This window comes from Echinops telfairi, unplaced genomic scaffold (assembly GCF_000313985.2).
Source record: "Echinops telfairi isolate 266 unplaced genomic scaffold, ASM31398v2 ScPeMD7_7475;HRSCAF=8513, whole genome shotgun sequence".
Lineage (NCBI taxonomy): Eukaryota > Metazoa > Chordata > Mammalia > Afrosoricida > Tenrecidae > Echinops > Echinops telfairi.
Genome location: NW_022111379.1, coordinates 12,090,638 through 12,104,751, shown reverse-complemented (window position 1 = coordinate 12,104,751; position 14,114 = coordinate 12,090,638). Strand labels below are relative to the sequence as shown.

The following is a 14,114-nucleotide window of genomic DNA, read 5'->3' as shown; positions in this document are numbered from 1 at the left end:
AGTTTGGCTAATCTGCTCAGGTGTGGATTGTGAATTAATACTTTCAGCTGAGAGGGGTGATCTATTGACTGGGGTGAGTCAATTGTTTCTAGGGGCTCAATATCCTCTTCTGGATCATCAGCCCATATGTTCCCATCCCATGTTTCAGCATCCCAACTTTTCCCAATCAATGCCCTCACTTTGGTTTCAGACACTGCTCTAGATCTGCACTCCAGCTGCCCTTGTAATTCAGCCACTCGTATAATGAGACTGTGGACCTGATTCTCAGTAATGCCAGCTCTTTTACTAGAGGAGAGAAGGCTCTCCTTTGTAGCACAGATGGAAGTTTTCAAATCCATTAGCCTGCACCTGAGGCGCGCTTCTGAGGCTCTGAGACCATCCCTCTCCTCAATCACACTTTCCGTTGTAAGAAGGACCAGCCAGCCAGTTTCCCTAAACTTGTCATCCTTACAAAACTCCTAGAAAATATCAAACATACGATCACTCAGAGCCTCTCCTTTAACCAGCATCTCATCTATCGGTGGTGCTACTTTAGGTATTATTTTTGCTATTTCACACCATGGATTAGGAAGAGTAGCAGACTTATCCATGCCTTGGGATGTTGAAGTAGCATCACTAGTGTTAAGACTAATCAGGCTGGAGAGCCAATTTAAGAAGCCCATATTTATGATTTTATTTCTCTAGAAGAACTGGTACCAAAATGTGTTAGACAGGGTTCTCTAGAGAGATAAAACCAGGTGGCTGATAATTATATATATATATTTATAAAGATATATATATATAACATAAGAAATGAACAGTTAAATATAGATATATAACACAAGAAATGAACTGTTAAATTATAAAGCAGTACAAATGGCTCAGTGCAACTCACTGAGAGTTGTGAGACACTGGCAGTCCTTCAAAGTCACCAATTGTCAGTCCCCAGCTCAAGAGAAGCACATTTAAATCGTGTGGTCTTAAAGGGACCTCAACTTACAGCGACACAGTCCACAGGCTAGGTGTCCCACAGGTAATGTAGCCTATAAATTGAGGCACAGAACAAGCAAGGCAGCCGCACACTGGTCCGATGGTCAAAGAGCGAGAGACAAGAAAGGCAACGCTTACCGAGCCCTTCATCGCTCCACCCTTCAATTAATCCCACTTGTGTTTATCGGCCAGGCTGGCACAATAAACTAACTATCTCTCTGGGCTACTCAGCACATGGTGCTACTTCCATCATCACGCATGCCTCATTTCATCTCTCCTCACTGTCAAAACTCACTCACTGCCAGGGAGTCGGTTCTGATTCATAGCGACCCGAGAAGGACAGGGCTGAACTGCGCTGGTGGGTTTCTGAGACTGTCCCTCTCATGCGGAGCAGCTCGTGGTTTCAAACTGCTGGCCACGCGGTTAGCCACCCAACACGTAGCCATGACGCCCCTGCAAACTCCTTGAGGGCAGGAGCTGCCCCTCAAACAGCCTGGTAGGGGCTGTTTTTCTTGTCCAGGCTACATAGGGTTTCGGACATCCGGGGGTTTGCTTCAGAGTCTGGCCAGCACAGCTGGTGAGTCAGAGAGGCCAGTCATTTGGCTCCACTTTAGGCAACCGATTCTTGACTGCTGCTTCTGTGAATGTGAACAGAAAGCAGACAGCATACTGCACTAGGCAAGGCAGCTGTGTGAGACTTCTTGAAAGTGTCAAAGAGCGAGAGGTCCCTGTGAAGACAGGTGTGCCAAGCTGCGAGGGGAAACCAGCCCCTAGCACATCGTCACGGGTCCAGTAGGCGCAATTGTACAGCGATAATAAGTAAAGATTATGGTAAAGTCATAAAGAGCATGAGAGATAGAAGAGAGATAGAAATAATGGAGTCAGACACATTTCACGGTAGCATTGCTCACCTCAGCCTCACTTGGTGGTCCACGTGGAGAGAGGGAGGGGAAGGAGGACGGAGGAGGAGCGGCCAATGGAGGAGCCGAGAGAGAGCTCTATATTGCTAACCCAGGCCTATATACTTCTCGGGGGGAGTGCAAACCCACTAATTACAGGTAAAGACATACATCACAGGAAGGGGTTGCACTATAGGTAATACAGCAATGAGAGGGGCACAATCTAGGGGTATCCATGCAATAGGAAGAGGAGGGATTGGGGGTATCCATGTGACAAGATGGGCGGATCCTAGATTCAGGATGGCAGCCTAACTTTGGATGTCACTGAGCCAGTTTGATCTGTTCTCTGGATCTCCATAGAAACCATTATCAGTAGGGTGTCAACCCCACCTACAGGAATCAGACTATGACTGCAGGGCTCTAGAGAGAAGTAGCCCATTCCTAAACAGCAGGGAGCGCGGTAGTCTGGTGACTGACTGTCTTCAAGAAGGATGTCTGTAAGCATCTGATCTCCCCCCACATGGAGGCAAAAAGCCCCTAATGTTTGGCATGTCTTTGGGGGAGACAAAGCTGGGGAAAAGTCTCTTTATAATCCCACACCAAGCCATGGTATTTTCAACTGCTTCCCATGCTGGTGACCCTCGACCAGGATTAAGATCCCATTTGAATCATGCTGTTGGTGAAGGGCTAGTGGAAGTGCCATGGACTGACCAAGGAACAAACAAGTCTATCTTGCAAGAAGGACCACCAGAATGTTCTTTAAGAGGCAAGGATGACAAACTTCCTCTCCTGTACTTTGGACATGGCATCAGGAGAGCCCAGGCTCTGGAGAAGGACACCAGGCTGGCTAAAGTAGAAGGGCAGTGACAGAGGGAAGACCCCAAGGAGATGGGGTTGACGGACAGCCAGTAACTTCCCCCATCAGCAAAAAGCCTTGTTTCCAACTCAGCATCCTACAAGGGACCCCATTGACACGCAGGGCAGGGAAGCCTTGACCAGGTACCGCCAATATCTGTTGCAGGGACTGGGGGGTGGGGGGCTTCTAGAAAGCCCATCGATTTGTCTAAGGTAAGCGAGGCAGTGCAGAGAGCTACAGGTGAGTCACCAGCCACTTTCCTTAAATGCCTAATGAAGGCTTATAGGCTGTACACCCCAATCGACCCTGAGGCCCCTAAGAATCACTAGGCCATAAATACAGCATTTGTAACACAATCATGCCCCAGCTATCCGCAAAAAGCTGCAAAAGCTTGAGGGGTCTGAAGGTAAAAATCTTAGTAAGTTAATGAAAATAGCCCCAAAAGTTTATAATAACAGGGAGGATCTACCTGTAACCTCCACAAGGCAGAGGGCAAAAATCATGGTGGCTGCCCCAAGGAGAAAAAAAGCAACCCAAAGTCTGCTACAACGCTTGGCCCACCTTAGGTATCAGGTGTCTGGGGGAAAAAAGGCCCAACTATGTGTCACGACAACCACCTATTTGGGCTACCAGCTCCAGGCGGGGCAAAGAAAGTTATCTACCGCAGGTATCTGCAATGCGGTCTTGCAGATACCTCTTCCAGAGACAAAGCACAAGGACTGTGAATTCCTGGGCGCACTGGGGTACTGCCGTTTGTGGATAATTGGTTTTGCAGAAATCGCCAAGCCATTGTTGGAAAGCACAGGAGAGGGGCAGGAAGTCCTGAAAACTCCTGAGCGAGGAGCTCCCTTTTAAAAAAAAGTAGAAGGCAAATGCTTTGAGAATGATGAGGGCAGCAAATGTACATATGTGCTTGACAAAACGGATGTATGTATGGACTGTGATAAGAATTGTACAAGCCCCCAATAAAATAATTAAAAACAAAACAAAACCAAAAAACTAAAAAGGGCCCTTCTGTTGGCCCCAGCCCTAGCCCTTCCGGATCTGCAAAAACCATTTTAACTGTTTGTAGCAGAAGGTAAGGGGGTCGCCAAGGGGGTCTTTGAGCAGCACCTGGGCCGTGGAAAAGACCCATGGCCTACATATCAAAAAAATCTAGACCTGGTAGCAGCCGGCTGGCCAGGATGTATGCGGGCCATAGCAGCTACTGCAGTGTTGGTAAAGGAAGCATCAAAGCTCACGCTGGGCCAGGACATTACTGTCACAGGGGGACACTCAGTGGAAAGCCTGCTAAGCAGCTCACCTGACCGCTGGATAGCAAATGCCCGTGTGCTCCAGTACCAGGTACTGTTGCTAAACCCACCCAGTGTCCAGTTTTCCAAAACAGCCACGCTCAACCCTGCAACCCTGTTGCCCGACGAGCTGGCCGAGAAGCCAATCCATAACTGCACGGAAACCCAAGGAAACTCAGACGTAATTAAAGAAAACCACCTGGCTGACCAAGCGGCCAAGGAAGCAGCCGTGGATGTTCAAAACCTGGGAGTGACAGTGGCCCTAATCGAAGGTAAGAAGCCGTCTACTCTGCTCCAACCTAACCTGCCTGTTCACCCTGTCTATTCTGAGTCTGAACTAAGCTAGCCCAACAGCTGGCGGAAAAGGCAGCCCAGCTGGCCTGTGTCAACGACCCGGACGGATGGCTAATCCTGCCCGACTACACAGACTAATTCCAGAAGCAGTTGGGCGAGAACTAGTGGACTATCTTCATAAGACCACTCATTTGGGAAGAACCAAGTTGTACCAATATTTGTCTACAAGGTGCAAAATTCCAAACCTCCAGAAGTGGACTCCAGCAGCTGCTGAAAAATGCATCACTTGCGCCCAATAAATGCCCCCCACCGGGTTCATCAACCACCTCAGCATCGAGAGCAAGGTCACTCCCCGGGCCAATACTAGGAAGTGGACTAGAGAGCAAGGTCACTCCCTGGGCCAATACTAGGAAGTGGACTACGCCGAGGTAAAACCAGGACTGTATGGCTATAAATATCTGTTAGTCTTTGTTAACACCTTTTCAGGATGGAAAAAATGTTCCCGACCAAGGCAGAGACAGCCACCCATGGTATGCAAACTGCTGTTAACTAAGGCCTTCCCCAGGTTTAACATTCCCTTACAAATTGGCTCTGAAAATGGCCTGGCCTTTGTAGCCCAAATTTCTAAAACTATTAGCAAAGCGTTATGAATTAATTGGAAACTTCACTGTGCCTACCGGCCTCAAAGCTCAGGGCAGGTAGGAAAAATAAATAAAACCCTAAAAAAAGCTTTAACTAATTATGCACAGAAATTGGCAAGGGCTGGGTCAGACTTCTGCCTTTTGCCCTGTTGTGTGGGCGGAATACTCCTTACCTTAAAAACCTTGCGCCTTATGAAATTATGTATGGTAGACCCCCTCCCTTCTTACCTAGGGCGGGAATGGAGCAGTTGGATCGCCTCACTAATATTAAACTTTTAAAGTCTATACAGGCTGTACAGGAAATCTGCAGCACTAACAACGCTTTGTTATGCGCCTCCACCCTCCAGACACCGCAGGGACACGCCACCGAGCCGGCTATGGCCTGCTGAACGGCTATGAGAAGACCCCGCAGCCTCTGCACCCAGGAAGAGCACCCTGGGCAGAGGCGGTGCCGCCCCAAGAAGCCGCAGGTCGCCCCAGTGAGCTTCAGGTGTGGGGTTTTACCACCAGCCGCGGTCATCGGTGTGGGCCTCACAGCTGCTGCCTGGGAATGACCCTGGTGCTTCGAAAAGGAAGGGGCAGCCCACCAGGCCCCAGTCGGCCGGTTTACCTGAGAAAGGACCCGTAGGGCATCGGAGCAAGGACAGAGAATGTGACCATGAAGGGGTTCGGGGAAGAGGAGCTGAAAATGTTGGGTGCGGCCCTGTGGCAAAGTGTAAGAGTGGAGAGCTGGCTGCAGCCGAGGGCGCAGGGCAGGCATTAGTCTAACGGCTGCAGCAGCGGCAGAGAAAGAACAAGAACTGGAAGGCTGAACAGAAAGGCCCTCTGAAGCAGGGTGGCCTAAGGGAGAAGGAGCTAGAAAAAAAATGAAGGACTAGCGTAAAAGGATTGGAGCAAAACATCAGGAGTGTGGTTTGCTTACTCTACTCAAATCACTCCCCGCCTGTTTTCTACAACCTTACTCACCTCTAACCATGCTGAACTGTGTGTATTAATTCATATTTTACCCCAAGCTGGGTGGCAGCATTTTAATACTTATTCCAGAGTTTAAAAAAAGCCCCAATATTAGTTCCTCTACTGGTGGGACTAGGTATTGCCGGAGCAGTATCAGTGGGGACAGTGGCCCTAATACAAGGAAATAAAAATTATAAAGTACTTAGCCATCAAATTAATAATTTGCAAAACTTAAAAAACTGTCAGCTATTTAAAAATATCTCTTAACTCTTTAGCTGAAGTAGTACTGCAAAATAGGCGGGGTCTTGACCTCTTGTTCCTCAAGCAAGGGGGTTTATGTATGGCCCTAGAAAAAACCTGTTGCTTTTATGCCAATCATTCAGGAATAATTAAAAATAGTTTAGCCCTAGTTAGAAAAAGACTTAGTAAATGGGAAAAAGCAAAAAAGAATGGTTTCAGCAAATGTTTAACTGGTCCCCCTGGCTCACCACTTTAGTGTCCAGCCTAGCTGGCCCGCTACTCCTGCTTTTAATAAGACTGACCTGCGGGCCGCTCATCATCAACAAGCTAGCCCAGTTTGTGCAGGACCGAATACAATCTGTTAAGCTGTCGGTGCTTAGCAAATCATACGAGCGACTAACCCAAAGTGAGCCGCCGCCACAGTCGTATGAGAGCTCACACCTGGAAGATTCACAGGTGTAACAAGAACAGGGAGGAATGTAATAATTAGCCTAAGTAAAGCCATTTTATATGAAGCAAACATCCTGCACCAGACCAAAAGTGCAACCTCAGGCCTTAAGACATTCTCAGAAAAACCAAAGAGCCCCTTGTTCTTAGAACTGGTAACAGACTATCCTGTACCAGAAAATTGTGCTTAACCGCAAGATCTGCTTCTGTACCAGTTTGCTTGCTCAGCTTCACAGCTCAACTATTTGATGAAACCCTATAAAAACCCAAGTCTGTGAACCGAGGCCACTCTCTCTTTAAACTCAGGTGGCTCAGCCCTGCGCAGGCTCTTTTTTCTCTTTTCGGTCCCCCTTTAATAAACTGTTTTCCTTCTTAGCAGAGACTGAGTTGTTCTTGTCCGGTTCATGTCCAACACTGCCTGGTGTCATTTATAAGCCACTGGAGTTTCTGCAAATTACGTGACCCTCTGAGCACCTCTCCTTCCTGGCCCATGACCCTCTGAGCGCCTCTCTTTCCTGGCCTGTGACCCTCTGAGCGCCTCTCTTTCCTGGCCCGTACAAGGGAACTAACGGTAGAGCCTAATTCAAGGGGTGGGACACCCGGCGGCCACAAATGGTTAGGTGCTTGACGCTACCTGAACAGAGCTTCGGTTTGCAGTGGCAGAGATGTCCCGGAAGGCCCGGTGAGCTGATCCCCAAGGACACGGTCACTGGACAGCTGACGCAGGGAAGCAGAGTCGAGCAACGGGCTTGGGTTTTGCCTCGTGGAGCAGAGTGCGGACGGAAGGGATTTGCTGTGCGGTTAAGAGCCTGGAGGTTCTGCTGGGCGGTGCCGGGCTAATCAGGCCCGCAGCTCAAACCCACCTCAGCTGGTGCTCGGGAGAAGGCTGAAGGCATCTGCTCCCATTTAAGACGCCGAGCGCTGGAGGACGCGACAAGGTCACTGTGTTGGAATTGACTCGGGAGCAGTGGGCTTTTGTTCTTGTTGGGGCAAAGCGTTGGCATGGTGCCTGGCACACAGTCCGTGCTGTACTCAGTGCTGCTGCTGTTGTTTTCTATTGTCATGATGTGAGCTCTGGATAAATACGGGGCTGTCGGCACCCCCGTCGAGCCCTAGATGCCTTCAGGATCTAGCTGGGCAGGGGGTGTCCACAGTTATACCCAGTAAATGCCAGCTGATTGGGGTTGGGGCACAGCAGCCGGGACCCACCCCAAACCATGCCCACTGCCATCGAGTTGACTTATAGCAATCCTATAGGACAGAGTAGAGCCTTGGTGGTGTAGTGGGCTGTGTACTAAGCTGCTAACTTTAAGGCCACTGGTTTGAATCCACCAAGCTCTCTGGAGAGAAAGATGAGGCTTTTTACTCCGGTGAAGAGTCAGTCTCAGAAACCCACAGGGGCAGTTCTACTCGGTGCTGGGGGCTTGCTGTGCGCCAGCATCGCCTCCCAAGCAGGGAAAGAACTGCTCCCTGGGGCCCTGAAGCAGCCGGGAGGGAGCTGGAGGCTTACACTAGGAACCCTGGGGTCGCAAGCCACACGCCAGGGTCCACTCGCACTGGTCCTCTCCTGCCTCCAATTAGTGTCCCAGGGGAGGGCAGATGCAAAGGGCCCAGGGCAAGCGGGCCACACGATGTGGACATCACAAGGCGCCTGTGGCTGCGGGGCCCTGGGCATGCCACTTTCCCTTCTCCACGTCTCCACGTCGTCGCTGTGCCGCAGTACCCCTGACGACAAGGACCACGACGACAGTGCCGGGCCAGTTTTCCCACCTCCACAGCCTGAGATTCCGGGACTCGGACAGCGCGTGTGTGAACGGACATGACCTGAGCTGGGCGGGACTTTCTTGCTCTCCTGTCACCTCACTGAAGCAAGGCTGGGACACGCCTCACAGCAAGAGGCTCTGACACAAATCCAGCAGCGTCCCTGCCCTGTCCGGCAGAGGCGAGGGATTGGGCCCCCCGGGGTAGCCGCACCCTGGGGTGGGCTGGGCTGGGCCTCTCTGGGGCCTTCCCTCCAGGTGGTGGATCACCATGTCCTCCCGGCCACTTCTCCTGTCCTGGTCCTTCTAGCTCTGGCGAGGACCCCCAATACTGGCCATGCCGAGTCCACCAGGACCAGGGTGTATGCTGAGGTGGGGGGGGAGCCACACCCGAGGGTGACTTGCTGCGGGCCCGCTGCTTTTTCCAGGGAGACCACAGGGAGCGAGGTGGCCAGGGCACTCAAACCGGTTCACAGAGAGCCCCCACTGCGGCAAGGTGCCCTCCATCCCGTCCCCTCTTGCGTAGACACACTGCTCGTCAACAGACAAAACCTTGAAACGGAAGGGAAAGTAATGTGCCTGGGAGCCAGCTACTCAGCAGGTTGAGGCCTGAGGCAGCTGCACTTTGGGCCCATCGGCTATGGTTTTCTGAAGGTCAGTCTAACATAAGGTCCAAGCTCTGGGGCCGCACTTTGTAAACCGAGTGTGCGGATCTCAAATCTCCAGCCTTCTCTTCCTTTCTGCCATACTCAGCTTAGGCTGCCGAGGCAGGAACGTGCGTTTTTACCATGTCTCCTAAAGGCTGAGCCCTCTCAAAACAGGCAACCCCCCAAGTCCCGCTGCCGTCGAGGCAATTCTGACTCTCAGCCAGCCTCCGGGCAGGGTGCCTGAGGCGGTACATCTTCACAGAACCGGGATCCTAACCTTTCTCCCAAGAGGAGGCTGGAGGGTTTGAACCGCCAAACTTGTAGTCAGCAGTCCAGCATGTACCCCACCGCACCACCATTCTCACTTTTCATCTTCCGTTTTTCTCTTTTTACAAGTCAGGCAAGTTTCTGGTAATAGTTTTAAAGCTAAGGAAAAGCTTTATTATATTGTATTACAGAGTTAAAAAATTTTTAAATATTGGAACCAAAATTAATTAAAATAGAATCGTCCTATAAAAAAACATTTTGGTAGCTCTTAGATTCATTTTTTTGCCCCCAAATTAGGGAATTCAGCTCAAGCTTTCCAATGTGCAGTTCATCCACGGACTCCTATGTCTCCAGCTGAACCTCAGACAGCCGTCCTCCTTCAGGCAGATGGGCACTCATTTCTTCTTCAGTAGCTCTGTCATCTCAGGAACGACCTGCAAATTAAAAACATAAGAAGAATAATAATAAGACAACTGATCGGGCACTATCAGGTCAATGCATGTCCATGCTGAAGCATGAACAGGCCCCTCCTCTGCCCAGGATCTCCCATCCCCAGGGAGCCTGCAGATGCTGAGTTGAGGGAGACCCTTGGACAGAGGCCCACTCGTGGCCACGGAGTCTTCGGGCACAAGCACATAGCTTAGGAGACAGCCGAGAAACGCCCCCGTCCGTGTTGACAGTGATGTGCACCTTTGTATCTGTCTTCGTGTTTCCCCTCTTTCCTCCTCAGTCCACACAGGTCTCTAACTCAGGCCTTGCGCTCCCTGGCTGTCCCTGCACCCTAAAGACTGCCTGGTCCTCAGCACAGAGCCACCATCTGACACCACAGTGAGCTGCCGGCTGCACAGCCCGAATCAGCGCCCTTCATGAACACCAAGGTTCCTGGGCCAACGCAACGGGTCGGCAGACACAGTAAGAGAGCAGAGTGGGATTTGGACAGGGCTGGCTCCCCTGTTCAAAAGGAAACACTAATTCCCTGGCTGTGGCTGGCGGGGTGCCCCGTGGGGAGCAGCTCTGTGACCACCTGGAACACAGAGGAGAGTGGTGCATGGGCGGCAGGGGGCTCACACTGAGCCCACCCGAGAACTAGTCCAGCCTCCCGTGCAGAATATCAGTTACCCAGTCAGTCTTCCAAAGGGCTGTCGGCTGCCCCAGCTCACAGAGAGCCCGGCTGAACTCGTCACCACTGAATACAGCCTCTCAATTATTTACAAGAGCTACATTTCCATTAGGTGGAAATAATGTGTTCGTACAAAATTTATTAAGGAAATTGTCGACATGCTGTTTCTTCCGAATGTCACTTTGTCTCCAGCTTATTAAAAGGCCTATGTTTACCACGGAGCCAGCAGGCATTAGCTCAGGGGCAGCAGCAAGTGCTGGCACCGCTTCCGTGGAGACACCATGAGCCCATGCCAGTCACAAGGCGGCATGCTCACTGAGCCTCACACGCGGGCAGGTGGGTGGGTGGGCACGTGGCTCGTGAGACACAGGCTGGGGCCCAAGTGCTTCCCCCAGCACGGCACCCCGTTACGTTTTTATAAGATTTTGCTGATTTAGGAATACACACAGCAAAGCACAGCCCTGTCCAGCAGTTTCTGGTGCAGACGGCGTCTCCAGCTGCTCCGCCTTCTCCCCTCCTCTGCCGGGCTGGCCCCTTGCTCACAGAGACCCCCTCCCCGCAGGTTCCACTTTGACCCCCTACAGAGAGACAGTTCTTTAGAAACTGGCAGATTTTTTGTTTAACTAGTTAAGCTAATCTATTGTCTGTTTGTCGTTGTTTTTAATTGCTTGGTTTTGAGACAATTTTGTGGAATATTTTTTGGTTTAGGGTTTAAAGATGGTGTCAGGGCAAAAACTTCAGGGGGTTCCCGAGCCTCCACGGTGCTAGAAATTCCACGAGCATTTTAAAATCTGCTCTGCACTTCCTTCCTTTGGATCAGGATTCTTCTACAGAACCTGCGATCAAAGTGAAAACCCACATACAATGTTTGAATGTCCCCACCGCTGCCACACTACACACACACACACACACACACACACACACACACAGTAGATGGTTCAGGGGTCTCTCTCCATCAGCCGTCCCCTTTTGTAGCAGCCCAACCTCAGACTTGCGGAGCCCCCACCCAATGCTTGATTTAGGGAGAAGAATGCCCACTCGGGGCCACAGAGTGTTGCCTGTGGCCTGTGCCCACTGAAAGCCCTCAGTTTGTACTGGATCCGCTCACTGCTTCCTCAGGGCAGATCTCATGGGCTCCATGTCGGGCTGCTAACGACCAGGCCAGCAGTTCGAACCAGTCAGTCGCTCCACGGGAGAAAGCCGAGGCTGCAGTGTGACTCTGTCCTTTGCGACCTCATGCCTGGCCTGGGTCCAGAGCCCTCATCTGTGAGCCGCTGGTGCAGCCCCGGCGTGATCTATTTCACTGCACGTCTTCTTCTTGTTCCCTGACGTGCTCCACCAAGCACGGCGCCCTTTTCTAGACTGGTCTCTCCGGAAATCACGTCTAAGATACGCAAGGTGAAGTCTCACCACCTTTGCTTCTGAGGAGCATTCCGGCTGAACTTCTCCCAAGACAGACAGACGTGCTTGCTCCTTTGGCTGTCCGCGGTGTGTCGGTGTTCTCCACCACCACCGGCGGCAGCCCTTCGGTCCCCTTATTCGTTGTCCACCGTTCACACGCATGAGGCTTGGGATCAGGCGCACCTTAGTCCTCAAAGTGACATCCTCACTTCTCAACATGACGGATGCGGTACGTCATTTGATCGCTCGACTACTGCGTCCATGAGAACTGATTGTGGATCTCGGCAAAATGCACTTTGACAACTTCAGTCTCTCATGATGTCATCTACTGGTCCAGTTGTGAGGATTTTAGTTTTTTTTACAATGAGTTGTAAAATATCCCCTCAAAACAAAACCCCAAAACACTCCTCACTGCCATCAAGTTGATTCCAACGCACTTAGTCTATAACTAAATCCACTTGTAAACAAGACCTTACAATTTAAAATGTGTGTAAAAAAATTTAGTACGTAAAGGTCTTTTACACAGCTATTATTTGACTTATAATTACATTTCTTTTAAGGTCTGAATCCAAAATACAGTTCTCATTCAGTTTGTCATGAACACAGCCGTCCTTTGAAGTGTGATCAAACCTTTAAAGAGCTCGCCGTCAGCAACGAGGAGCGCGCTCACTACACAGCCTGTCGGCCTGAGTGAGACCCTCATCGCTCGCTGCCATCGAGCGGATCCCAAGCGTGTCAGCAGCAGGACCCTGATCCTGATTTCAGTGGAGGAGACGGTTTGGTGGGTACCATCTAGTTCCATCGTCTGCCGAAAGCTCTGGCCCTTTTCCTGCCCTCTCTGGAAAGGACGAGCACAGTGGTGAGCCGCGAGGCTGGAGTACGGACGAGTTAGCAAGGCAGGGGGATGAGAAAGAGAGCAGCTATGCCAAGAGCCTGCTGGGTAATTTCTCTGCCTCGCACCTCTCTGAGACACAGACAACTGACTAGGTGCGCACGCACACGTGGTGTGGAGTTCTCGTGGAGCAACCAATGGGCGGCTGCAACCCAACCAGTATTTTTATTTGATCCCTTGCTGGCTTGAATTCGGTAAAGGTTTACAGAGCAGATCAGAGCCACTCAATGGCTCGCTCATACACATTTTGTTTCATCTACTGCGATCCCCATGTCCCCCCTGCCGTCATCGTCCCTTCTTCCCCAGCCCTTCTGAATGGTGCCCATGGGCAAAGGCTGCTCTTCCTGTCTCAAATGGCAGACAACTTGAAGGCGTGCCTACTTCCCCGGTATTACTAACCCCCACCCCTGTCCATCGCCACTGAGTGGCTTTCCACCCAAGTGGCCCTGTGTAAGGTTCCTCAAACTATCGGTCTTTAGGGGAGCATACAACCTCATCTTTTTCCCTAGGAAAGGCTGGAGGTTTGAACCTCCAACCTTCTAGTTAGCAACCCAATGCTTTACACAGTGTTTCTAGTTCCTCCTTTACCCCTGCCCGGCTACTGTTTGGCTGAAAATGGAGCCATTTCATACAGTGAGTTCCACCCCAGACATGAAGAAGGGTAACTCCGGGCCATGGTCTCAGGGGTTCCACCAGTCCCCAGCCAACCAGGAGGTCTGCTTTTAGAGGATTTGGATTTCTGTTCCACATCTGTCTTCCACTCGAATGTGACCTCTTTGAGAGCAGCTGGCACGGTCACTGGGCACCACCTCGGCCTGGTCTCAGGGCTGTGGTCTAGTAACCTGCTGGATTCACTGTCGCCCGGGTCTCAGACTTCCTCTGCTGCTCTTGCCTTCAGACAGGGGGCCGAGAGCTGCACCTAGGCTGTACCTTCATGAACTTTTAAGGCTCCCGCCACTCGTCACTACAGTAGGATACACAGCTCTATCTCTGTGGGCCGTGCCACACCAACTGACCTCCCCGTCCCGAGACTGCGCTTGCAGGCACAGCGACCCATTCCCTTGGGTGTTTGCACAACCGGTAATTTAAATTAAAATTTCACAATATTTATTTTTTCCCCCAAGCTGATGAGATTAACATTCTGATTAAAGGCATTTATACTATATTGATCAAAGATATAGATAACGTCTAAGCAGCATGATATTAACGACTGCCTTCATTTAATTTAAGCTAAAAGCAATAAGCATGACATCTCAGTCCAAATGGTTTCTCTAGAGCCACATCTGGACTTCTTAACACACCAGAAGTAGCTTGAGACTCTCAGGCCAAAGATCAGCTGGTTGGATAAGTTCTGAAGTCCTGTTAGTCCCTTTCCGCTCTGCCTTCATAGAAGGCTCACCAAGAAACCTCCACACACACACACACACACACACAC

General features: G+C 50.8%; 2 protein-coding genes across 2 annotated transcripts in view; one reads left to right on the top strand and one right to left on the bottom strand.

The window, feature by feature from the left end:
• The window catches only part of TMEM266 (transmembrane protein 266), a 140,696-nt gene extending 132,281 nt beyond the window's left edge, over positions 1 to 8,415 (top strand). The window contains exons 13-15 of the mRNA XM_045285675.1: positions 4,112 to 4,288; positions 5,299 to 5,430; positions 8,174 to 8,415. Coding sequence (XP_045141610.1) covers positions 4,112 to 4,288; positions 5,299 to 5,430; positions 8,174 to 8,415 — 551 coding nt within the window. The remainder of the gene's footprint in view (positions 1 to 4,111; positions 4,289 to 5,298; positions 5,431 to 8,173) is intronic.
• A 999-nt stretch (positions 8,416 to 9,414) lies between these two features.
• ETFA (electron transfer flavoprotein subunit alpha) overlaps positions 9,415 to 14,114 on the bottom strand; it is an 83,474-nt gene continuing 78,774 nt past the window's right edge. The window contains exon 12 of the mRNA XM_004711981.2: positions 9,415 to 9,700. Coding sequence (XP_004712038.1) covers positions 9,662 to 9,700 — 39 coding nt within the window. The 3' untranslated portion in view covers positions 9,415 to 9,661. The remainder of the gene's footprint in view (positions 9,701 to 14,114) is intronic.